At 42.2% G+C, this 25,551-nt stretch overlaps 1 protein-coding gene across 1 annotated transcript in view; it reads right to left on the bottom strand.

The window, feature by feature from the left end:
• The window catches only part of PTPRG (protein tyrosine phosphatase receptor type G), a 415,153-nt gene that overhangs the window by 189,462 nt on the left and 200,140 nt on the right, over positions 1-25,551 (bottom strand). Inside the window, exon 3 of the mRNA XM_069865996.1 lies at positions 4,848-5,027. Within this exon, the coding sequence (XP_069722097.1) occupies positions 4,848-5,027 (180 nt within the window). The remainder of the gene's footprint in view (positions 1-4,847; positions 5,028-25,551) is intronic.

The raw sequence follows: 25,551 nt of genomic DNA, 5'->3' as shown, positions 1-25,551 counted from the left end.
TTAGGGTTTTTTCTTGATATTAGAATACTACTTCAAATGCAAGTAAAACGTTGGGTCATCATTTTCCTTTTTACAGGAACTGGTTTAACAAAAAAAGTCTAGAAGTAATGCTGGCCAATTATGGAAGTAATTATGAAGTTACATAGATCACAGAAAATCACAAATTTCTCAAGGACTTTTTGTCCTCCACACTGGACTTTGATTAAAATTTAAATGGTAAACTCCATCAAAACCTGTTTGATGTCGTTCCAGGGACCAGTGGCTGACCACATTCCTTGGCCTTGCAAACCACAGGAGGTCTGCAGTTCACAAGTTAGAAAAAGAATGGATCCTAGCCCTGTTGGATTTCCTCTGTTGTGTTTGGAGGGCAGGGAATGGACCCCTGTGCCCTGTCTCACCTTAACTGCTGGACACAGCACGTACATCCCTGCTCTCCTTTGTGAAAAACGGGGAGAGTGACAATAACATTTTTTTGAGACCCACGCATGAGAAATCCTCCATAAGTACTTGGGGTTTATTACAGTAACTGATTTTATTATGATGTGATTCAATAAGGGTCAAAAGGATCTTCTTTGTATTTTCTTTACATTTCCAAAAGCCTTTGCATTTTATGTAACAATAAAGGCTGTAGGTCCAGATTGAGGGCAAAATCGTAGGGCGGAAGCAGGTACACGATACTGGGGAGGTCTGTGGCCCAGCTAAGAACTCAACCCAGCTTTCCAAAAACTCGTCTGCTGCTCTCACTACAAGATTACCTGCCTTTCTAGCATCTCTCATTTTTAATATGCATGATTCCTAAAAATTACTCCTTACAAAATCCTTTCTTTTCATCCCTTACAAAACCATTGCTTAAAAACAGAACTAAAATGAGATTTTTTTTTTCCCCTCACAGAAGCCACTGCAACCCAGCTCACAGTGCTCAGAATCCTGTGATTAAAGTTTTTGGGTTGGTTTATTTTAATTTATATTTTTAAGTGGGAATAGCATAACCCACAAGGATTTCTCTGTGTTCTCAAGCCAACTGTGTCATCAGAATGGGAACAGTAATATAAATCCAATTTTATTATGTAAGAGGGGATTTTATTCCCTGCTGAAAAAACAAAAAGGGCTCATTGTGAAATCAAAGTTACTCCTCTGCTTGTGAAGCAGGGGAGGCTCCACTGCAGGCTGGGCTGCAACTGTGCAACGTAGAAGCGTCTCAACTTTACATTGTTTGTGTTAAACCCCTTAAATGTTAAATTGCATGAGATGTTTGGGTATTTCTAAATTGCACTAGTGACATCACAGGGCTGTTTACTCTCATGAGCCTAGTTCCTTCAGCACTTCCTTCACTCCACAGCACGTGTGCATGAGGCTGGGGTGCAGGTCTGGCTACAGGACAGTCTGTGCTAGCCAGGGCACTGCTGGCGGCCACCATCTCCTCACACCAAACACAGGAAACAACTGACTAACACTGCTCCCTTCCTCCCTTAAAAAAATCTCAACGAGTGCAGCAGTATTCTGAATACCGAAAATCTCATCCAATTGGTTATAAATTCCATAGATAAAATTGTAGGAGATGAGGAATACAGGAAAGCAGATTCGTGTGCATCTGTTAAAAACCTCTGTGGGGATTCAGTTGCATCTAATAAATATTTGATAGTTCCTAAATCATTTATGGCTCTGTCAGGGGTCATTTTACTTGTTTTAGATGAATAATTAAAAGGATAATTAGGAGCATGTACAATCTGAAATGTTCATCTAATTGTTCATTTTACAGTATTTCTTACCCTGCTGAGCTGTACAACACATGTTCCCATCACCTTCCTATCTCAGCAGCATCCCCTTCTGCCAGTGATTTGGGGGCTTCCCTCCCATCCTTGTGATTTCCAGTGTTCCAGACTGGAATAACCAAACATCACCTCACCGGGCTGAGGGAGCCACTGCTTTTATCCAACAGTTTCCGTAGAGTGCACAGCAAGGAATCAGTTCCCAAAGCCCACTAATTTAAAAAACTATATAATTGAGATTACAAACCCAAAGGGGTAGTTCCACAGCTACCAAGACCACAATGGTGTGAAGCCATATGCAGAATCAGGGCTGGAGCTGCGTGCTGACACCTTCTTGAGATCAAAAATAAACCTGGATAACAAAGCAGCTCTTTTTCCCTGCTTTAGGCAGAACAGCTCTGATGGTCAGGACCAATCAGAGAGATACACATCATGCAGGAAAAGTACTTAAGAAAAACACACCTCTGGCAGAAATTTTATTAGGTTTCCTTAAATGGAAAGAGGTTTTAGAAGTTCTCAATGACCTAAAAAGGGGCAAAGTGGCAATGCCCGTGCAGTGGTGGCAAAGGTACCGCTCCCATGGGCGCTCTTCCCACAGGGCAGGGCAGGCACCAAGGAGCCTTGTCAGCCTCAGGGCAGCTGAACCCAGCGAACGTTATAAGGTGGCACGGGAAAAAAACAACTCATGCAAATGTAACTAGGAAATGTGCTCACACTCTCCAAGTGATCTTTACCACTTGGGAACCAGCTACTACAGTGACGAAACAGAACTCACACTAGTGTCTTTGCCAGTGTAATCATGCACAAAAGTATTTCTAGTCGAGACAGGGGCTTAATGAATCCACTTCCATTTCTGAGTGAAACACCGTTTTCTGTACGTTGCCTGCCCTTTACCTGATATGGGAGCAGGAGGGGAACCAAGAAAGAGCACATCAAAGCAATAACCTCTTTGCCTTTTAACATTTCAGAGCATAAAAATAACTAATTGTTTTATCCTAAAGAAAAATTGCTAGGTCCAATAGCAATAACAATAATCCAAGCAACACGTTCCCTGACAGTTAATGAGCATCAAGGTTGAGGGCCTTTGGCTTTCCCTCGGACCCCTGTCTCTTTTAACCAGTCATTAATTGCTGAGAAATGCCCTCTACATCCGTCACTGTTGCTTAAACAGATATTTAGTTTACCGTCTCTGTCAGTCTGCAATATGAAGGTCTCATGTGCCCATCTGCTCCAAGACTCTGCTGCCAAAATGTATCGCAATTCATGGCACAACCTCCTCTATGTTCTACCCACAAGCCAAAACATCCTACTTGGTTGGCTGCTCTGCCACTCGCCACCTTAAAAATTAATCCTGGACAAGTTTCTTCAAAAGGTCAGCAAGCCAAGAGGAGGAAAGGGACTTGATTAAATAAGGGAGGAGTTAAAAGCTCAGCAGAAGAAATCAGGAATGACAGCAAGGCAAAAAGAGTCTTCACGTTACCAGTAAAAGGCCGTAAGTTACAAAGAACAGTGACAGTTACTGTTGCTCTGTGAAGCAATAACTTGTCAGCAAAAATCCATACCCCAACGGGTGAGGGAATCAAACACAGCAGCAGTGCTAAAATCACCCAGCAGAGGAGAGTGAAGATACGGTTTTCATCACCAGTGGTGAGGAGACTGGAAAATTTGCTGGCACGTTTCAGTTCAGCATGGTTTTCTGTTATACGTGCAGCAATAGGCATTAGCGTCTTTCTTTGAAGAATCACTTTTTCGTGGTATTTCTAATTACATTCATTGCTGGTTACTACAAACACCCCTCTGTGACCAAAAGGGCAGGGTACAGAACATGAATAGATTAATTAAGCACCAAATTTCCATAGCTTTCAGGCTTGCCTGAACCTTACGTTGCTACAAAGGGCAAAGAAGTCAGGACATGAAAGCAAACTGGAGTATTTCTTAGTGAAGCTGGAAAAAACCCTCAGTCATGCATTCGAAACCCAAGCAATGCCTGGTGGTTTACTTCAACTGGGTTTGCTTTGCAGTGAAAGGAAAAAGGATCACAGCCTGTCACTGCACCACAACCGAGGGGCAGTAACTCAACCTCTGCGAAGATCTGTAATTGCTGGAACTGGATCTGAAGCACTTGCTGGGCTCCAGGTTGCGGCTCAGTTCCAAAGTCCACGAGAGGCAGTGGGTGTATCCCGGGCCAGCTGTGTCACAAACCACAACCCCCCCGAGCAAGTACCCACCCTGGGGTTTGCTGGCAGATCGCCGGGCTAGGGAGACGTTACATAAAGCACTATGGAGATGCACATGGAATGTTAACAAAGATAAAAAACACACTTCCAATAAATAAAATTGAATTAATTAGTGGTTTAATCCAATTCCTTAAAAATATTTGACCTTGTCAAATGAAGAGGGTGGCCTTATAATTTCTACTTTTTACATTTTTAGAATGAAAGAGTAATCAAATGCATGCAGCTTTGCATATAAATCAACCTTGACCTTTCAGTGAACTGTTTTGGTAAAAATAAGCAGTACTCTTGACTGTTCTTTTCTCTAAAAGCCAGAACAGACAGAGCAGAAGAGGATTCAGTTCAGTGAAGAACACAGCAATATAATCATATCAGAAACACATTAATAAGCCCCACTACTTTGAGCAGTTACTGCTCTTTCTTCTCTAAAACCTTCAAATTTCTAAGACTTCCCCTTTCCTACAAAAGTCTAGAGCCTTGCATCTCAGCATTCTTTTGGATTAGATGTTACAGCCTCCCAAAGCTGATAATTCAAGGTTACACCTTGAAACTCCTATACAGTTTTTTATTCTGAGGAACAACTGACTACCAAGAGAATTATTTTATATTGAGAATCTAAAAAAAAACCCTTATAAAAAAACCTTTAAAATAAATCTGCAGAACTCACTTTGCACAGAATGCAGAGGCAGAGATAGGTGGCTGCTGTTGGAAAATTATATTTAGAAAGAAAAAAAAAGCAGCAAACCCCAAACAACAGAACAATGAAAAAGCAGGAGGGTGGAACATGGCTTGAATTTTTAATTGACTGCAGGCAAGCTATGGAGACAAACAGCAAAGAACATACCCGTTTTTCCCGTGTTTTTCATCCAAGTCTTGTTCGAAGATTCATTGTCAAATCCATCAAGCTGCAATTCTTGATACTCATCTCCAACATGGGCCTGATGGTCTACTATGTCTATAGGAGACTGCTGAGACCCTCTGCACTTCTCGCTGGAAGTAACCCAGTGCTCGGGACCATAGGTACCTGTTGAAAAATTACCAACACCAATAAACATCCCAGTGTCTCCATAGTTGTGGATAACTCTTAAATAAGAGGTTGAAGCACTTAACCTCCCCAGGTAACTCCACCACAGTTACACATTTGAAAGAGGTTAAGACTTGGAAACTTATGAGGAGATTCAAATCCATCAGCTTTCCACAGTACTCCAACTTTGCCTCTAGCAGTAATGAACAATAGCCTTTTTTTTTTTTTTTGATTACTATTCCATAAAACTATCTGCAATTCCCAAGTTCCCCTCGTGAGTATGTTATGAATTAGCATGGTGGTACAGGAACTTTCCTAAAGCTTCAGCCTTGAGACATTAGTACATAGTTTACCTTTTCACATGAGAAAAATAATGTACCCAACTATCCACTCACTCGTGTTTGTGTAATGCTCTGCTTAGATAATATGAAATTTATTAATGACCTCATTTCTTTTGGAGGTTTTGAAGCCAGAAAAGATGAAAAGAAAGAATTAAGTTAAACGTAAAGAACTAAATTTGAAGAAAACAGCAAAGGAAAAACCCTCACAACTCTAGATAGATGAAGGAAAGAGGACAATGACCTGCCAGGAAAGTACAGTAATGTTCATTTTCCTGCTCTACTTATATGAGTTTTCCATTTTCCTTATTAGCAAAGGCTGCTCTCACCCCATGTAAATGACTCCCTCAGAAGAAGTCAAGCACTACAGGTAAATGAGAAGCTCCAGGGACTGATGGGCAGTGGCTTGCATACATGGCTGTACCTGGGCACATCAGAGCCACCCACAGTAGATGACAGCTACTCGAAAACAGAGAGCCAAACCCTGTCACCTCACCTGCGTTCCACACCTCTACTCTCTTTTTTAATTTAAAAAAAAAATACAGGGAGGAGTTAAGTTCTGGGGAGCAATAGTAGCTTCTGTACTTTGTGAGCCCTCCACTAGCCATGATGCAAGGTTGGCGAGAGAGAAGCACGCCACAGCTGTGAAGAGAAATGACACCAGCAGCCCTGTCCCTAGAATGCCAAGGTCCTCATGGGCTCAGTGTAATTCTTCAAAGTATTTTTCAGCAGCTGAAGCTACCGCCGTTATGTCAGCTGCCCACTCACTTCACGGGGCACAGGATGAGGAGTGTATCCTGTTCCTGCTCCAGAGCTTTCCCCAGCTCATTTTTTTGTTGATAATGAGTCCTTAACTTCCTGACTGTTTAACTAAATTTCATGACAGGATTGTATCAGCACTACCACTGGGAGAAGGACTTACAGAACCATAGAATCATTAAGATTGGAAAAGACCCTCAAGATCATCCAGTCCAACCGTCAGTCCAACTCCACCTCAATGCAGCAGCATCTTTCGGCGTGGTGCAGAGCTGCGAGAGGCAGGATCACAGACCCCCACTGTCTGCCACAACCCTAACACGCCCTGCTCATTCCGCCAGGTTCTCCAGCACAGTCAACGGAAAAAAAATCCATAAAACCAAAAGGTTTTAGGAAAAGACTTTGCCATTCCCAGCACATGCCAGCTCTAAAGCAGGAAGACACCAAGGACCCTCAGCAGCACACGCAGGAGGGGCTCCAGCGAATTTCAATTTTTCCTTACGACCTCCTCTCCAACTCCTGAATTATATTAACAGAGACTAAGAGATTATCTTCCCAAGAGTACAAGTTTAAGCTCTTGAAATAACAGCACAAATTTCTTATAAACCATTTTTTGCTCACAGCTCTTGAAGTGCTTTAGAGCAGGGATGAGCACCTTTATCCTCGTGTAAAGACAGAAAAAGAGATGGCTTTACAAGAGAAGCAATTTGCCCAAGCTCATCTCACAGACCCAAGTTCCAACCCAGAGTTGCACTCTGCTCCTCCGAGATCCCAATGTCATACCCGTATCACAGCTCTGAACAATGCGGTCAACACGCCTGTTCAACAGGCACACAGCACGAAATGATGCACCAATATGCATTTATTATCCCTGCGCCTGAGAAGCATATGTAAATTCAATTAGCACCATCCAAACCCAGCAGCTGTGAAGGCCAGTGCCTTTGGCCCCTGGGTTTTAATCTGTCTAGTTGCAAAAGGCATTCTTCCCATCCTCCCATGGGCTAATGCAGGACACTTAATCAATAGCAAGATTTTGTGTTATCCTCATCGCACACAATTGCTAGACAGTCACAAAAACAACAAGAAGGTGTTTTACTTTCAACTACAATTAGGCAAAATTGCAACACCCTTTAAAAATCATTTACATCATCTGCCCAGGCTAAAAATCAGTTCTGTTTACCTCAAGGTTCAAACTGTATTGTCAGCAAAAGCCACTTCCAATTAATTTCCCAATGTACTGCAACCAAGGAGAACAGAATTATTAAACGCCCTGCAACAGGAAAACCTGACATGTTCCTCTCACATGTAGATATTTTTCCTGAATCGGGATACTTTTAGTAACAGGATTGTCTTGAATTAATTGCCAATTCAGATTTACTTTCCATATAACCATGCACTGACTCCAGGAAATTTGGGAAGTTGCTTTAAAATGTTTAGTACTACACATAATCATCAAACCTGCCAGCTCTCATTTTTTTTGGCTTTGTTATAAACACGGGGTGAGGTTTTCAAAAGCACTCTGCTCGCAGAGGCTATCGCAGTGGTTCCAGCTGTGCATTCAAAAGGAGCTCTGCACTCCAATTTTTCTTTTTTAAGTATTTTGGTGACCCCTCAGTCATTGGGGAGAGGTTTTTTTTTGAGTGGGCGGATTTATTTTAGCAGGGACTGTAGGGTTTCTTCCCTGCATCTTGTCACAAAGACCTTTTTATAAAAATAAAAATGTACAGCCAGCTTTTAACCGATTTGCTGTGAAAACTTTCTTGTCAAAATGAATAAAATAAGCCATAAGAGTAAACAAACCAACCAACGACCATGCTGAATTAAAATATCAAGTGACTTAGGTACCTGGACTTATCTGCTCAAATGCAGTTTTCCACAGACCTTTAAAGGCTTGTATATCTTTGTATAATTTTAAAAAACATTGACTGATTTTTTGTTAATTAATCTAACTTGTTTGGACTAATTTAATAGCAATACATCTTTCTATAAATATAGAAGCTTCCCTTGGTTCTAACTCTACAATTTACCAAAAGAAGCCTAGCAGTATCTGCTCACTTCATGGGATAGCATTAGTTTTCATGCAAAAAAATGTTTCCGTATTGGTGCTGAATTATTAACAAAAAACCTAAGGCAGTGAAGCTCTCTCAGGAATTCAAACCCCCAGCTTAGCTCTGGTGCTGTGACTCCAAGTCCTGACATCCCAAATTATGGTCGTAAGGCTAAAGCTCTGATTTAGAGGTTCAAGACCTGGTAGTTAAACCAGCAGAGGATTTTATAAACGGCTAGGTTTGCCATTAATTTCTTTCAGAAGTTTTTGATATGCAAATCATTACATGCAATATGACCTGCACCATTATGGCATCAATTCTAGACAGAAATAGAGGCCATGATCCCAACATCTCCATTCCCAGCCGTGCAGGACCGGGGCCATCCATCCCAGCTTTAACAATCACTGAGAAAAGGAAGGGAGGGGGGAAGAAAATTTGTGACTGAAGTAAATAAATTAAATCCCCTACCCTAGAAAAAAAATAAGCACAACAGCCTATAAAACGGAATCCAGACTAGAGCAGGGGATCCATTTATTCACTGGTAGCCATCGGAAGGTTTAGGCCTAACTGCCTTCTTTTTTCTATGGACATTCAAGTGCAGTTTTAATTGAAACTGATCTTCCACTACAGATTTCAAATTAATTCTTCTTCCAAGTGTCTCATGCTCCAGACATCCTTGCCTTGCAAAAACCCCTATATCATTAGAGGAGGAAATAGAACGCTTTTTCTAAGCTTGCAGGTATTGATTACCTATTCCTTCCATCAAAGCACAATTGCCATTCTGCACTGTATAAATCTCTTCGGAGGCAGACACTTTATAAAGTACAGAGAATTATATCATTAATCACTTGCAGTTGCACCTGTCTTGCTTTATTGAATTCTTTGTTTTTTAGAACTTTAAATAAATGCTTTTAAATAAAAACATGACACTAAATAAAGATTCTGTTTCGCTTAAACCTAGTAAAAAAATCCCTTCATTCAGTGTGTGACATTTACCCATCTGAAACAAGAGTAACTTATGGCTATTTGTATTCCATTTTTCCAACAGTAAGCTCTGTGGCTTTAATCACATAAAATTTGGAATGAATTTGAATCGGCCTTTTAAGGGCTGACAAATAATTCAGTTTTGAGAAACCCAAACAAGTTAAGAGCCTTCATCTGTATCAGTAAATAACAGAGGTGGGGGATTGACCCGCAAGTGAAAGGTGAGACCCTACAGCCTGGAGATGGAGCGTTCAGTGCAAGAGCAGCACAGGCACAGAATGGGCTGGAACATTCGGCACCTCCACATGCTGCAGTCGATGTTCTGCCCCCAGGAACCTCAGCGCTGGGGTCCAGCAGCTGGGGGATCTCAGGGAAGGGGCTGCACCCACCCCAGGCAGAGCAATGCTCAGCAGCAAGAGGAGATGGCAACTGGGGAATGCTGAAGGGTTGGGATGGGGCTAAGGAAAGCAGTGAGGAAAGAGAAGTTGGCCACAGGGACCTCCAAGCACCACAAAGAGCTGGCAACCCTCTCCCCGCTGCAACAGGGAGCTCTCTTGCCTGGCTCCAGCCTGCAAAGCTTGCTCTGCTCCCTGGCTGGGGCTGGCAGAGAGCACAGAGCACCTCTCCATTGCAGCCCCCGCAAATCCAGCTGACACCCTGCACACCTTGCCACACATCCACCTGTGGTGAGGGGAGAGCAGAATCCGACCCATCTCCTGACCCACCAGCTCACTTGAAGACTGCAGGCACGTCTCTGGGCATTTGACCTTCTCTCTGCTGAAACTGGGGGCAAAGGAACCACAGGCATCCGAGCTGTAAAAGGAATCTCAGCAACACTGTGGCTCCTTGCACGCAACATTTTGAACAACACATAACGCCTGAGATATAATCACCCATCCTTATCTGAAATTCCTTGATTCTTCCTAGATGAGTTCTGCATTCTTTTCTCATGCAAAATCTCTCCGTCAATGACTGCAGTATCTTTAATAGTTTTTTAATATGCAGGCTGCTCTTTAAATAGAATCCAAGATGACTTTTTTCTTCTTTTTACAGTACAACCAAAACAATGAGTAGTCTTCATTAATGAAAAACTATTAAAATAATGTATTCTGCCAAAACCTAATTAAAGCTTGTAGAAAAACTTCCACTTAAAAAAAAAATACATACATATCTCTCTATATCCATCTATCTATCTTTCTTCTCTAATCTTTTGTTTAAAACATCTCATTAAAACCACTGGCATTCCTTGCTTTTTAACTCATTTTCCAGCTAATGGATCAGATGCTCTGATACAGACTGGTGTGTAACACCAGCCTCTGAATAACACTGCGACATAGTTTAACAGACATTAGCAATTTGAGTAATAAGATTTTGATAATTCATTTCCAAGTTGGGAAAGGACAGAAATATCAACACTTCTTTTTTTAAGAAAAGTTTCATTTGGTTTTAACATTTTCACTTGGGAATTCACTTGGGAATTTAAATCCCAAGCCTGGCACGCAAAAAAATTAGCTTAGGGCTTTTAATTTTGGAGGTGTTTTTTAATTTGTTCTTATTGTTATTTTGTTTTCTATTTTAACAAAATTCTCTCAGACAAATCTTTGTCTGTATTTGATGCCTCTTAACTTTTCATTTTTGAATGAAAACAGTAGTAATGATTGCAAAGCAACCAAAATTCCTCACAACAGCGACTAAAGCAAAGTAGCTTGGCCACTTCATGGGAACATCCTATCCCATCATCTTAATATTGGAGATCATTCACCTGCAATCACATGTCAGGCAGATATTTACAGAATCCAAAGAAAAAGATCAGATCCCTCATTCTTTTCTAGCCCTACTTTGTCCTCCCTGCCTTACACACAGAGAGCTCTCACTGGTGACTCCCATGGTCAGGTCTGCAATGCCAACAGAAGCTGTTATACGAAGGTGTGATCTACGCTAGACGCAGCACACCCAGACTACACACAGAGTGGAAAAGGCTCTTTTTGTCTTGGTCGGACAGACGTGAGACGAGCTCACCCAAAACAGAGCAGAAGACCTGCTAAGCAGCGGTTTTGTATCTTCTTGGATGGCAGTGGTATGTGGTTGATACGTTAGTGACGCCAACCAAGCAAGTCACCTCTAGCATCTGCTGCGGGCTGCCTTTCTGCTTAAAGCACAAGAAACAAAATCAGAAAGGGCTCAAGCACTTTAAAGCCAGATATCCCCTCAAAAGGCAGACTGACACAGAATTCCCCAAAATTCATGGAAAACTCCAGACTTATGGAAAAATCCAATCACTTACAACAGATAAACGGATGAAATAGCATTTCCTCTTCATCCAAAAAGCCTCCCAGCCTTTGTTTGCCTTATTCTGGCCGGATGGCTTTAGACTTGCAGAGGTTCTTACCTGCAGTGGTCCTGTGAGTTTTACAGGCTCTGGATAAACAGGGATGCTTTCCTTTGCACAGGCTGGCAGCTATGACCTGCGAGTCCACCTCAGCATTCACCTGAGCAACACTAAAGATGCCAATCTCTGCCTCTGAGTCTCTCTCACACTTGAACAGCTCCAACATGAGCCAAATCTCATGAAACACTGAAAAGAAATGTCACCACCAGTAAGCAAAACTGGTTCCTTTTTTCACACTTAGAAAGAGCAAAGAAGTGGTGCCCTTGCTCAGCGACAACGCAATAAGCTTCAACAGCAGGCTGGATTTTCAAAGAGGAAAAAAATCAACATTGTTTAAAACAATCAAATATCAGCAAAATTCACCATGGAACTGAAACATTTTAAGATCCTTCAAAAATCTCCATCTGGGGTTTCTCTCTGAGAAGAAAAAAAAAAGGAAAACTATTCCTTGATGCCTTAAACCATGATTTTAGCATCACTTTGTGCCATTTAAAAGCAACTGTATCTCTAAGTCCCAGAAGGCACCAGAGGAACGTGCTTATGCCATGTGAGTTATGACAGCAGGCAAGGCAAGTACCAAAAATTCAGATCAGTTGAAAAAACAGCCTCCCTCCTCCCTTTCCTCTCACCCCCAGTACCTTCCTACAAAAGAGAAATAAAGTGAACCCCATGGGATGAACCCTGAAGACTGCATTTATATATAAGGCACAAAAGAATGATTTGAATGACATCTCTTGCTGAGCGATTTACCATGAGGCCACAGGAGTGAAGGTATAAAAATCCCTGAAAACCTGGATAAAAATCAGTGGCACCTTTCAGGGGCCTTCCCATTGCAGAGAAGGCAATCAAGCCATTGAATCATTATACTAAGGGGAAAAGCTGCTGAAATTATATTGTCTTGCTCTAAAATGATGGCAAACCAAAACCAAAGAGATGGAGAAGAGGAGGCCATAGTTAGAGTTCATAGTGCTGTTTTGAACAAAGACTTCAGGATTTCCTACCCTGAGGGAAAAGGGCTTTTTGTTTTATGATTCTCCGTCATCACTCTATTTAACATGAGACACCCATGCATGCTTGCAGAAAATTCCAATTATCGCTTGAAAAATGAGACCGAATATGAAGAGCAAGATCCAAAAGAGCTTGCTGACACCCAAAAACATCTAAGCATCACCCAGCTTGTAAGCTCAGTACAGAAAAGAATGTGTAGAAGATGCGAGAGTTATAAGCAGCCAAGGAGAGGTTTTTGGAGAACTGACAGAAATTTTTCCCAAGAACAATCTCCGATAAGGGCTATCTTAGCCAGCACTTGTTGGAACAAACATAAACACAGGAAGAAGGAACAAAAAGGGTTTGGATTTAGATAACCTTTGAGCATCTGCTAGCAGCAGGATCAGCAGCACCGATGCCCTCCTTTCCGCCCCAATGCCACCACACCTCCAGAAATGCCCAGTCATGGGCTGCAAAAGCAAAGCTGATCTTCAAAAATGATTCTGCCAGGGATACTGTCTCACTGCCAAAATGTGGCAGATGCAAAGAAAGATAGAAAGCCTTTAAACCACACTCCTCAAAATAAACTATATTATAAAAGTCTGCAGCTTTGGAAACCGAAGGCAGTGTGACATGTATGTTCCCCATATCCACAGATGCTAAAATTATTGCTGGATTCTTTAATTAAACCTTCGAATCTTCGATAATCTGTGGCAAAAGTTTTACTGTATATGTTTTCAAAACCTTTGTATTCCTTAGTATAAAGGTGAATATCTGTAACACTCAGTCACACACATCGTATTTGTTTAACATACATCCACACACACAGACATACATTCTACACCCTAGTTTTGTTCCTCCAAAGAGCGTGAAACTGCTGTGAATCTTGTATGAAGCTCCCACTGTACCCATCGCCCTGCCAGTGGCACAAATGTATGATAAATACCCAACATCAGGAAACACCAAGACCTTAGGACAAACCTTGCAGGAAGCTGACAATAAACTGGAGTATGTGCAATTACTAAAACAACCTTTTTCCATAAACATCTTAAGTTTTAGCTTTTATGAGCTGAATAATTTACCACCACACAAAAGTGAAAATGGTACCAAGTTTAGCTGAGTTTGAGGGGTTTTAAAGGATGTCTCACCCAATAAACTCTTGATGGGCACAACTCATGAGCTGTTGAGTTTTCTAACTCTAATAAGTCAAAAATATTTATATTGAGCACAGAGCACATTATCAATGAAATTATTACGCAGAACTCACTCAGTGGGAGGATAAGCTGGCGCAGAGAAGCTGCCTGCTGGTGGCAAGTGACTGAGTCAATATACATCTACATCCTCTGTTTTTTTTATAATTTTCTGCATTTTTAATAAATGTATCTGACATCTCACGCCATTCATTTCATAACTGTCTGAGGCCTTTTAAAAACTGCTCACCCCTGAGCTGCATATAATAAACGAGGTGATAACTTACATTATAAAGAGAAAACAGGAGATAAATTTATATGAAGACATTGTAAATTAACATTCTTCTGTTCCTTACTAGTTGAGCAGAGCTCCATGAAGGCTAAGGACAGACATAAATATAGATTTTTTCCTAAATATAATTTTAAAAAGTATAAATCCTAATAGATATTACTGAATGAAGATGTATTACGAATCGATGCAGTAGCTCCATAACAGCACTTTGCATTGCTGGGAGGAAGACACACATTTCAGTAATGGGTGCCTTGAGCAGTCACGGCTGCTTTGGACAGGTCGTGCCTGGGACAACTCTATGCAGATGGGGCTCTCCCTTGCTATCGTTTCCTTTTACATGGTAATAGCTGCAGAAAGATGGACCTTGACAGCAGGAACACACACACTGTACAGTGCTCAAATACGGCAGAAGGAAGAGAGGCTCCATTCCACCACGTACACAGCAGCAAACAGCTCCTGCCTCCAACAGCTTACAACCAACCAGCCTAAGATAGCTGCAAGCAACCCAACACAAAGCACCTCAGATCTGGAAAGACAGAGCCCTCCTGGGCTAAGCTCCCCTATTCTGTAACAACTTTGCTTCATGCTCACTTCTCCAAAACCACCTCCCCAAGCTGGATAACCCACTAGCACACCACAATGGCAATTGACCTTCCCATGGGATAGAAGAGAAAAGAAACGCCCATTCTTCCCAAGAGCGACGATAAAAGAAGAAATTACTCTGGTGTTTCGTGGAATTAAACACATGAAGAAAGTACACAAGCACACATAATGCTGATGTAAACCATGGTTCCACCTGGGACATTTCAAGGTGAAAGTACAGTGTGAAAAAAGCCTTGAGGAAATTCAGGAGGAAACAAGAGGAAGAAGTTGGGCAGAAAACTTTCCCACTCCAGAGTTATTTGATGCAGGTGGAGGTCTAGGAGGCTTCCAGAAGACTTTGTTGAAAGAAGAGGATGGAAGAGGATCTGAATTTGGCTTGGTGCTAATTACAGCACCAAGTGCAGGCAGAAGTGAGAGGGCCAAGCAGACCACTTGCCCCTCCATCGCTGCGACCTTAACGCCAGCCTGCTGGTGGTGGCCCCTGGGGGACCAGCCTGACTAAAACTGGGCAGCAGCCTGAGGGGGGCTATGGAGCTGAAACTGCCATCAAGAGACATCAGGCTGCAGGAGGAGAGAGGAAAACCGGCAAGAGCAGGCATGGTGGGCTAAGGAACTTTGTTATGGGGAGTTTTGTCTTTAAACCATAGATCTTGCCGTGTCCGTGGGTTTGGCTGAGACCCTGCTGAAGCATCAGAGCTCCTGTGCTGCTGAACCTGCCCAGTGGCTCAGAGATGAACGTTGAATGACAGCGACAGTAATAAGCTGTGACATTTAAGCCAGGAAATCTCAAATTCCCATCTTCCTTCTCTGTCTCCTTCCTGCCACCAGGAGCAACACGCTCCATTTCACTCTCATCCTTTATAAAGGGAGAAGTTCACTGGTCTTATCAGAGCACCTGCAAGGATTGCTCAAAACTTGAGAAGAGCTGCAGAGATAAAAAACACTGTGTGAGGCTCGACTGTCCCACGATGGACCTTGGTGCCTGGCTGCCGACAAACACATTTAGGAAAAACACAGTTCCAATTATCTCAAAGCACCACAGACTTGAATCCGACTATTTCTCACATGTACCCTTAATAGCCTTGATCTCACCAAAGAAACTGCGAACGTAAATGATGCCTCACTGTAACTTAATTACCTCCAATTTAGGTGGGTACGGGAACAGAAAGTACCTGTGCTTGATTCCCATCTGTTCCTCGTAACCAACCAAAAGGAGCCTTCCCCAGAGGTCTGTCTCGGAAAGCCAGCATGAAAAAAAAAAGAAAAGGAAGACGAAAGAAAGGAAAAAAATGTGTATTTTTATTGAATTTTTTTCAGGATGCAGGTTAATAAAACACCCACAGAGAGCACAGAGCAATATAGAAAGGGAATAAAGGGAGGGAGGGCTGATATCAATAAAGCCTATCCAGAGGCACTGGTGGAGTGAAAGTACTCATGATTTCAAAAGAACCTGCTACAAAAAGGATTTTCACTTGTTGCTTTGGCTCAGGTTTAAAATTTACAGAAAAATAGAAATGTCTTGAGCAGAGGGTGGCTTAGAGGCTTAAGTCAGGAAGGTAAAATCATCTGTTGCTGAAACACACCATTTTCAGCTCACTATCCAGTAGCCCTTGATCCTAAACTGACCAAGAGACAGACACCATACTAGAACCTTCGTGTTTAATCATATCAAAGGCAACACTGCAGTCCCTGAAGCCGCTCATCAAACCTTGACAGACACTGGCTTGGCTTTGATATCTCTGATTCAGGTGAAAAACAACTTTTTCCCAACTAAGTTCTTAATGGTACCCCTGTTAACAACAGTTTTCTCAATCCAGCTGTCCCTTTCAATAATGGGCACCAGGAAAACAGCTCCTGGGAGAGTCCCTGGAAGATTGCCAGCTTGTACTTAATGACACATCATGAACCCTAGCCTCAACAGGCATTAATATTCAGTCTATGTTTCTACTATTAATTTAAGAGCATCAGGAATAGGAATAAATAGGAAGACGATCCATGCCAATAGTGTCCAGCCCGAGGCACGCCAGCAGACAGCAGTACAGCAGCTGAGGCAGAGAACACTTCGAACCATTTTTTCTCATTTCTGTTTATGTGCCATTTCCAGTATGTTATATTAAAATGCTTAAACTATTCAAAATTAGCTCCAGTTTTCTGATTAGGCAAGTCCAGAGTTTAAAAAAAAAACAGAAAAGAAACAGAAGAAAAAAAGGACCTGAGGTTCCTCAGGTGGATCCCCACCTGCTGCACCCTCCTGCCCAGATGAGATTTAGGTGTATGTTAGCCCTGGAGCTGAGCACCAGCCCTGCTCCTGCCCGGCCAGGACAGGCAGAGCTCCTTTCCTCCTGCTGGTGTGATTCTGTGACCAGGAACCTGCAGGCACATGGCTGAGCAGCTGCTGTGGGGAAAAACCAGCTGGTGATGAGAGCCGGCAGCAAAGTGACTGCTGTGATGGATGGAGCCAGGACGAGCACTGCAGGAGATGCTCTCCCACAGTACCAGGGGTGTACATTCAAACACGGAGTTCAACAATAAGGAAGCTTCCAGTGCTGAGGGAAGATGTCCTTTACGGGACAGTCACTCCTGAGTGCAGCTTGAAGGCTTCAAGAGAGGAATTTTGACCCGGACAAAGTAAGAGCATCACCTGTTCCTTCAGGTCCCTGCCTGTAGCAGGGAGTGCCTGCATGGACCACTGCCTGGGATGGCTGGGAGCAAGGCAGGTCTGTCCCTCCTGGCCCGTGCGAGGAAGGCAGCAGCCAGCTTTGAACATGCTTCTCTTTGCTTTTAGTCACGGCAGCGTTTGGGCAGCCCATGACACCATATACCATAAAATGGAATCTGGAATGTATCACGTAACTGTGAAATCTGTAAGATATTGGATTTATATGGTGTCTGCAGAGCACATTAGAAGATCATCATCATCATGTCTTCTTAAGACAGCCATAATTATTCAGGCTGTTATTCTAGCTCATCAATGGTTTCGAAAAAACTATTTGATACTAACAAACCCTCACTAAAAACAATGCTTTGGGTGAGGGACTGATCTTCATACCAGTACCCAGCCATACCTGGTCTTATCTACATTACCAATTCCCTGCTGACTGAGCGGATTCATTAACAACACAATCTCTGGCGACTGAAATGAAGTCTCATTCTTCGTATCACTGGTGCCTTGCTGTTTGCTTTTCCTTCACAGTGTGCACACAAGTAATTAACTTCCCATGCTCCGCTAGCTCCTGACACATTACTTGGCATAGAGAAATTCACCAGCAGGTAGTTAAGCATGCAAAATATTTTCAGTCAAATGAGCTTCATAACAAAGCACTACTTAGGAGAAATGAGGCTTTTTCTGATACAATGCTAACACACACCAAGGAGCTTCTCAAGCAGCACAAAAAAGACACAATTTTTATCACCTGTGCTCAAGTTTCTTCAGGGGGACAAACTGGCAAGCAGTAAAGATGATCACTGAAAGGATTAGCATGGAGAGCAACCTAAGCAGCCCTTGTGAAAATCTGATGTAACAAGGACAGACATAAAATCCGTATGGTTTAGAAGAAAAATGGGGAAAAGCCCCAAAGTAAAGAGGAGATTCACTTCAACACAGCATTACTGATATTACTGGTGTCTGGAAGTAAAGTGCATTTCAACTTCTATATCAAATAAAAAAGGTAATTTGCTATTTTAAGCACAGAGTGCTTTTAAGTCTATAGGTCAATGACAGTGACAACTCCCTAAATAAAACCATTACTATAGATCCGATCCCATCCCATCCCCATTTATTATAGGCTCCACCTAAGAATACAACTTGAAATATTCAAATAATCTCAGCAACGTCAACAGGTAGAACTGGAGTAAAGTTACTCCTGCACTTATTGGTCTATAGGATGAAAGGTTATTGCACAAACCAACGGCGAATTACCCAGGGCAGAAGCAGTGCAGGGGCACCGACCGGGCTGACCCCAGTGCCAAGGAGAGGAACGAAAGGCAGTCTTTGCCTGAAGTTGCAGGGCTGGCACCAACTCTGACAACACCAGGACTTTCCCTTGAGATTATAAAGAAACCAGAGCCTTTGTGGAGTGGCACTCTGATCCAAACATGCTCTAAACTATGACATTAATTACCTTAATAATTTGCATGGTACCAAAGACCAGGAAGCATGTGATCTTCATGTCAAGATGCCATGATCTGGCTGTTGTTATACAAAACACATCACTTACTCTAAACTGTCCTGGTCCTTCCTTGAAACCAAAAGTAGCTGAAACTCCAAAATGTATGTAAAAATACTTGGATAAAAAAAGCAGATACTTGACTAGGATTAAGACCCATTCACAGTATTATTAATTTCAACTTTGACCCTTTGTGACAAATTCTTGCTTCTATGACTGTGTTGACCTAAAACAGTGGAAATTGTGATCTTTGAGTTTCTTTCTCCGAAAGGAAAATTCTTCTGAAGTCCCGGGGAAAGAAACTTTTCTTTTGCTCAGTTTTGTCCACAAGACATTTGTTCCTCTTTCCTTCATGTGCCACAAGGCACGTACCTTTGCCAAACTCAGACTGCTGTTTTGACGCGTTCGGTCACAGACGTTAGTTCCTCGTGTTCCATTGCAGCAATTTTTGCTTGTGACAAAAGAAATAGATCTGCGGAGGACAGAATTCACTGTGATCTGTGTATATAATCTTTCTCTATTCTTGCACTGCTTTCAACTCGACTCTTTTAAATATAGCTCCTGTCATACCCATCATTTTCAGTTCACGTGTAATGCAGAACCACACATTCCACCTCCAACAGAGCCAGTTTTCACCTTGGCTGCACAATTTTTCTACTCCAGGCCCGAAATCATTACTGTTTACAAAGCTAGATATTCCTTACACAATATTTCCATTTGTTTGACAGGCATATTAATGCATGGAATAGGAATCAGGCTTTTTTAATTTCTAATTTTCATCAAAAATGAACGACCTTGCTTAAAAGCCACTGGCATCCATAGTAGTTCCTCCGGTGTGTAAACAGTTCACAATATCACGGAAAATCTTGTTATATCTCTAAAAGGCTGCTGTATCTCTATAAGGCTGTTGAAACTTGCTGTGTTCCAAGGGATGGAATCTCAGGTTTTGTTTGGTTTTCCACACTTAAAGGATCAGTAAAAAGTAACATATTTTCATGTCAGAAGAAACAGTTGGATAACACATACTGACATGATGAGCATGAGTCATTACGCTTCATAAAGTTACCTCTCTACAGAGCCTTAAAAACAGTTTTCACCTCATTCAGAAAGGTATCAGTGCTGAAGAAATCACGATTTGAGAAGTCAGTTTGGGGGTTTTTGGTTTGGTTTAATTTTTTTCCCCCAAGATTGTCTCAGTGCTTAATTGCTCTCCAAGCTTCAATCTGCAGCTCTCCTCCAGCGCCAGTTCATCAGCTTTCCAGCCCAATCTTTCTTTGTCTTCCAGTCATAGATTGCAAGAGGACTTCTGGAGACAGCAACTTCCCTCCACAGAGATGCACACTTGTCCAGGGGCTCACCCGTACACTTGCAGAGTTTTGGTTAGTGAATGCAGTTGGGGCTGGACAACTTCCCTCCTAAGGGAAGGTCACGCACTGCCCAAAGCTATTGTCAGAAGTCGGCCAGGCTGGAAACTCAGAGAAAACACTTAACGGCGATAAGCAGAGACCTCCACTGCATTAGTTAGAGAATGCTCCTTGGATCAAAGATGAATAAAGAAATCCCATTCCCCTCTAAATCACAGACACCCTCCAAAAGCCCAGGCTGCCTCTTTTGGCTCTGATGGAACCTGCCAATGGACTTGCAGCAGCCAAGAGACAATGGGGGGCAGAAAACAGATAAACAGATCCAGATTAAGTACCACTTACAAATACTCACAAATGTTCTTTTTTTTCCCCCTTTAGGTCAACCCTCAACAGTTTCATCTGCAAAAATGCAGATGCCAGTTAAGCTCGCCGAGGGAGCAAGATCACTGCCTGCACTAAGCAATTCTGTCCCACGGCACCACTGCACCTGCCTGTACTCCCAAGTTACCTGTCATCATAGAATGAAGCCAAGAGCCTGTTGAGGAGCAGACTTTCTGTTCTTGTTTCATTCAGAGTAAAACATAAAATAGGCTTAAACCCACAGCTACAACTTCTTGCCAGTATAAACCTACAGGAATGAGTTAGAGTATTCTGAGCATTATAAGGTAATCACACTAGTGTTTGGGAACATGGACCAAAATAAATAATTAAACATAACATTCCTGATTATAGAGCATGTCTTAAGTAATTCAATGTCTTTATTAAAGCTGTAGTTGGTAGACTTGAGAGACTGCAGCCTTGGTCCTATGAGAATGAATTATGTCCTCCTTTTTAAACCAGAAAGTTCCCAGGCTCTGTGGCTACAGAGAAGAATTTGAAAACACAAAAGAAAGGTCCAAGAGCCAGAAGGCAAACAAGAATCTTAAAATCACTCCCTTCTTTCCATCTCCCCTGACTTGTTTTTGGTCTCATTACTTTTCAGCCACTGATCCTGGCAGTGCTCCAGCATACCTGAGTGTATTGACAAACACCAAATGGAATCTAATGCCAGGGTAAATAACAGAAAGAACCCAGAACCACCAATACCAAGTGCTGTGCCAATACACGTGATCCACTCAAGTGTCCAAATGCCACCCAACCTTCAGTGCTCCGCTCACAGCCACTTTCATCATCTTTATAAGCAAAAGGATGAAAAACTAGACTGCTGTTAAATCCAGGATGCCTCTATTCTAGCTGACACCTATCTGCTCCATACTATCTACCAAGAAGAGAAGCAGGGGTGAGGGGGTGGTAAAATTGGATTTATTTGGATCTTTCCCAAGCCACCTTTTAAGAAATATTTTAGAAGCACACAGAGCACTCTTGCTCCTTCTTTGATTGCGATGTGTCCTATACACGTGCCTGTGCTCAGAAACACAACCCAAGGCACACCTGTGGGTGGAAAAGGTATTTTAAGAGGGACAGAAGCTTGTACAAAGAGTAAGATTTCATGAGAGTGGCTGCACAATTTCTTTAGTTTTTAACTATCAGTGGCTGATGCTAGCTGCCTTTTGCCCACAGAATATACCTGTTGGTCTCACCAGTCTTGTCAGGTTTTCACAGAAGCAAAAAAAGTAAGCAGGACTTATTCTGAAGTAAATTCTGGATTTAACCACCTGTAACTCCACTAATACAGAGAAGCTAGTAAATCAGTAATAGAAGTTTATTAATTTAGTAGTTACTGAGACAGATCTTATTGATCTTCTTTACTCACACTCAACCTCTAGAGTTTACCTCCCAGCTCCAGTTTAAGCCTCGATTAAGTGCTTCAGAGAAGCCTTGCATTTTATAGTATGCACATCGTGTAGCATAATGCTCCTGGTATGACGACTTGCAAACTAAGCAGGGGATTTATCGCCCCAGAAGGGACTTCAGCTTTCCTCGCCCAGGGCCGCCAGCACAACCACATAAGAGCACAGCTCGCAGTCTGGAGCTTTGCTGCAGGACGCACGGCACTAACTCAGCTGGCAGTGGTCTCATACCCAGCCTCAGCCTGCTGGTGTTCGCGACATGGTATCAGTTAGCTAACGATTAATTTCCATTTTCAACATTCACGTGTATTTGTGAACATTTCTTTTTATAGGCTCTGATTCAGCGAGGTACTTTAACACATGCTTTATTTTAAATAGCTGAATAATCCAATGTCTTTTCAACAAATGTTTGACTTTAATTGTGTGAATAGTTCCAGTTCAAGGACTCCTCATATCTTGGACACTGAGTGCTCACATACATACTCTATTTGTTGCACAAATATAATGTTATTCATGTTATTCGCGTTATGCATTTAAGTGCTTTGCTAAACAAGGTCCTAAAGCAAATATGCCACAGTCAGAGTTTATTAAATAACGCTTCTACAAATTCAGTTCTCAACTGGCAAGAATTTTAAAAGAGAAAACTAAATAACTGCAGGATTTACTGCAACATCTTTCATATCTACACCTTGATTTGGCACTCTGGCAACAACTATCGCAACACAGTTCAATAAAGTATTAGGATTATCTTTCCTCCATCCATTTCAGGAGATGTGTTTTCTCCTGAAAGTAAGAAATTAAAAAGAGAAATTGAAAAAAAAAAAAAAAATCCCATGTCAAAACTACCACTGCAGAGACTTCTTCCCAAGCCCACAGGCAGAGCCACGGTCCCGTGCTGCAGTCAGTGCTACATCAGGGAGAAGGGGCCTCTTTGGAGAGCCTGACTCTTGATTTAAACAGGATCCGCAGTCCTGCCACACTTTTCAGTCTCCAAATAATTATATTTGATTACCAAAATATGACCAGAGTGTTTGAGGCGGGGAGGGGGCGAATCTTACAACTTTGGGACAGACTCCTAAATTCCTCTCCCACAACCACTGCTCCATTTGTACATACAGCTGATGGATTTTCCTCTCATTAGAGGACTCCAGCAGCTGTGGCTTTAAGACAAACACCAAATACTGTGAATCTAACAACAGAACTACCAGACCTGGCAGTACTGCCTTATTCCTTTGGGCCATTTCCATCCTGAGCAGCTCCCCAGTGCACCACACCGTGCAGGGCCCCTTACCAGTCAGCTACTGGGTCTGCCAAAAGTAAAACCTTCTAAAAAGCCAGCTCTTGAAATGTGTTAGATAAAAAGACAAGAACCCTCACGTTACAGAGCAGAACAGCTCCCCTGCTGCTAGGTCCCATGGTTTCACATGGCAGGCTCTGCCCCATCCTGCAGGTAAGGCAGGTTTATAGTCCAAACTGGCTGGAGAAGCTGAATTAAAATGGATAAAAAACGTAAACAGAACCAGATGCACCTGAGAGAAGAAAGAAACTAAAATTGCCTTAAAAGATAAAAGGATTAAGCTCTTCTGACCACTAGCTGTAAAACGTGTAATGAATTTAGACATTCCTTTTCGGAAGGAAGAAAGCTATTTAATGAGATAAGTGTTATTAAGATAGAGCAGAATAACGATAATGTAGGAAACTGCTCATTAGTTGGGGTTTAATTGCTTATAGGTGGTGAAGAAGCAGTAATTACTATACCAAAAAAGATCTATATATATAGATTATTTGGTTTTATGCATTGAAAAACAATAATCCTTTAATATTAAACCAAAATTTAGCCAGAACATTTTCAGAGTCATGCTGCTGGACTTGAACATGGACAACTGTAGGACTCTCAGAGAAAGGGAAAAAAGAAGCATTGATTATAGCAAGGAATGTAATTGTAGCTTATTCTGAAACAGAACTTCAATACATTTATAGTTATTTATTCACTGTGGTCTCACTGTTTGCCTGGTTTGTTTATAAATATTTACCATGCACTATCTTCATAAAATAATTATTATTCAATGTGCACAGTAAAGGGAAAACATTAGATATCTGGCTGTGTGTTTTTCCGTTCTAATCTATATGGCAATACTTCAATTCAGCTTTAATGCACAAGTCCTCACAGCTGAACACGCTGAGCTCTCTCTGCCAGGTTACAGGAGCAAACACTTGGAGGAAAGCGTTTTCTCTGCTCGTGTCGCTGCCCATCTGACCCAGCCCAGAGGACCACGCGGGGACCCCTGTGGTGGTTCACCAGCTCCTGTTGGAGAACCAGCATTCTGGGACATTTTGGTGATGTTGCAGAAGATACTGCTGACTCCAACATTTTCAACGCCTAAAAGCAGTTGGTAATTCTATACCGGGGGATTATTGAGTCACTGAAAAGGTAGTTTCTTAACTGATACACAAATTAAATCTGCACACAAGTGCTAAGCCAGGGAAGGCTTCACCCTGCTATGCTTCCATGAGCAGCTCCACCAAAGCTCAGGATAAGGGGTCCGTCGTTCCCATGTTAATGGGGCTTTTATGCCAGATTCACATGGTGTAACACGTCTTCAAGGAATGAATGACCTAGTGCCTGCAGTCAGCAACGATCTGCCTTCCCTTGCAGACATGCAAGGATTTGGATAAGCGTGGCACACTCAATCACTTTCATGTCTGCAGATGTTACAAGGACACAAAGCTTAAAGACCACGCCCCTATCCACCACTGCCCCAACCAGCAACCAAGTTCACTAATGCTAAAAAACAAAAAAAAAGGAAAGGTTCTTCAGATTTATCATCAGTACCTGGCTGGGATCAGCAGCACCAAGATGAGGTACAACCAGCGTGGTGGCATACGCATCACCTCATTCTCTTATAAGTCACGGTTATAAAACAAATACTGGTGGGACAGACAAGGTTAGAAACAAAAAGTCTTTTAGGCCAGTTTTTATTTAATTTGATTGTATTTCAAGGTAATGATACCCCTTTAACTATGGGAAACACGCTCCATCTGTTCTCCAGAGCCTCTATGGGCTTGCAATTTCCTTCTATGTGCAATTCCAGATGTTAACCGGGCCCCTGAAAGGCCCCTATGACCCGGCTTCCTTGTTCTTGCTCCCTCAACAGCACAGGGGAAGCCGACAACAGTGATCTTGAAGATGCATAAAGCCCCAAGCACCACAGCAAAGATTTAAATGAGATATTAGCAGCACAGAGGGTCTTCTGCCAATGCTGGTTTGGTGTGAGAACATGAGATCATAGAACAATAGAATAGTTTGGGTTGGAAGGGTCCTTAAAGATCATCTAGTTCCAGCACCCCTACCAGGGGCAGCCACCACACATCAGCAGCATCCTGGTGTTCTGAACCCAAGGGACAGGATCTTCTAAATGCTGGAGCACCAAGACCAGACCTACAGTGCTGCTTTTCTTCAGCAAGTGTAATCACAGACACGGCCCAAGGCTTCCTCTACATAAATATGTGTTTTTGGAGGTGGGGAACTCACACGAACAATCCCTCTCTGAAAAACGAAATGCTGGAGATTTCCTCTGTGATGATATATAGGAATGCGTAACTATTATACACCTTAA

The sequence above is a fragment of the Phaenicophaeus curvirostris genome, chromosome 11 (assembly GCF_032191515.1).
Source record: "Phaenicophaeus curvirostris isolate KB17595 chromosome 11, BPBGC_Pcur_1.0, whole genome shotgun sequence".
Classification (NCBI taxonomy): Eukaryota; Metazoa; Chordata; class Aves; order Cuculiformes; family Cuculidae; genus Phaenicophaeus; species Phaenicophaeus curvirostris.
The sequence above is the reverse complement of the archived record's forward strand: the minus strand, read 5'-3'. Positions and strand labels throughout refer to the sequence as shown.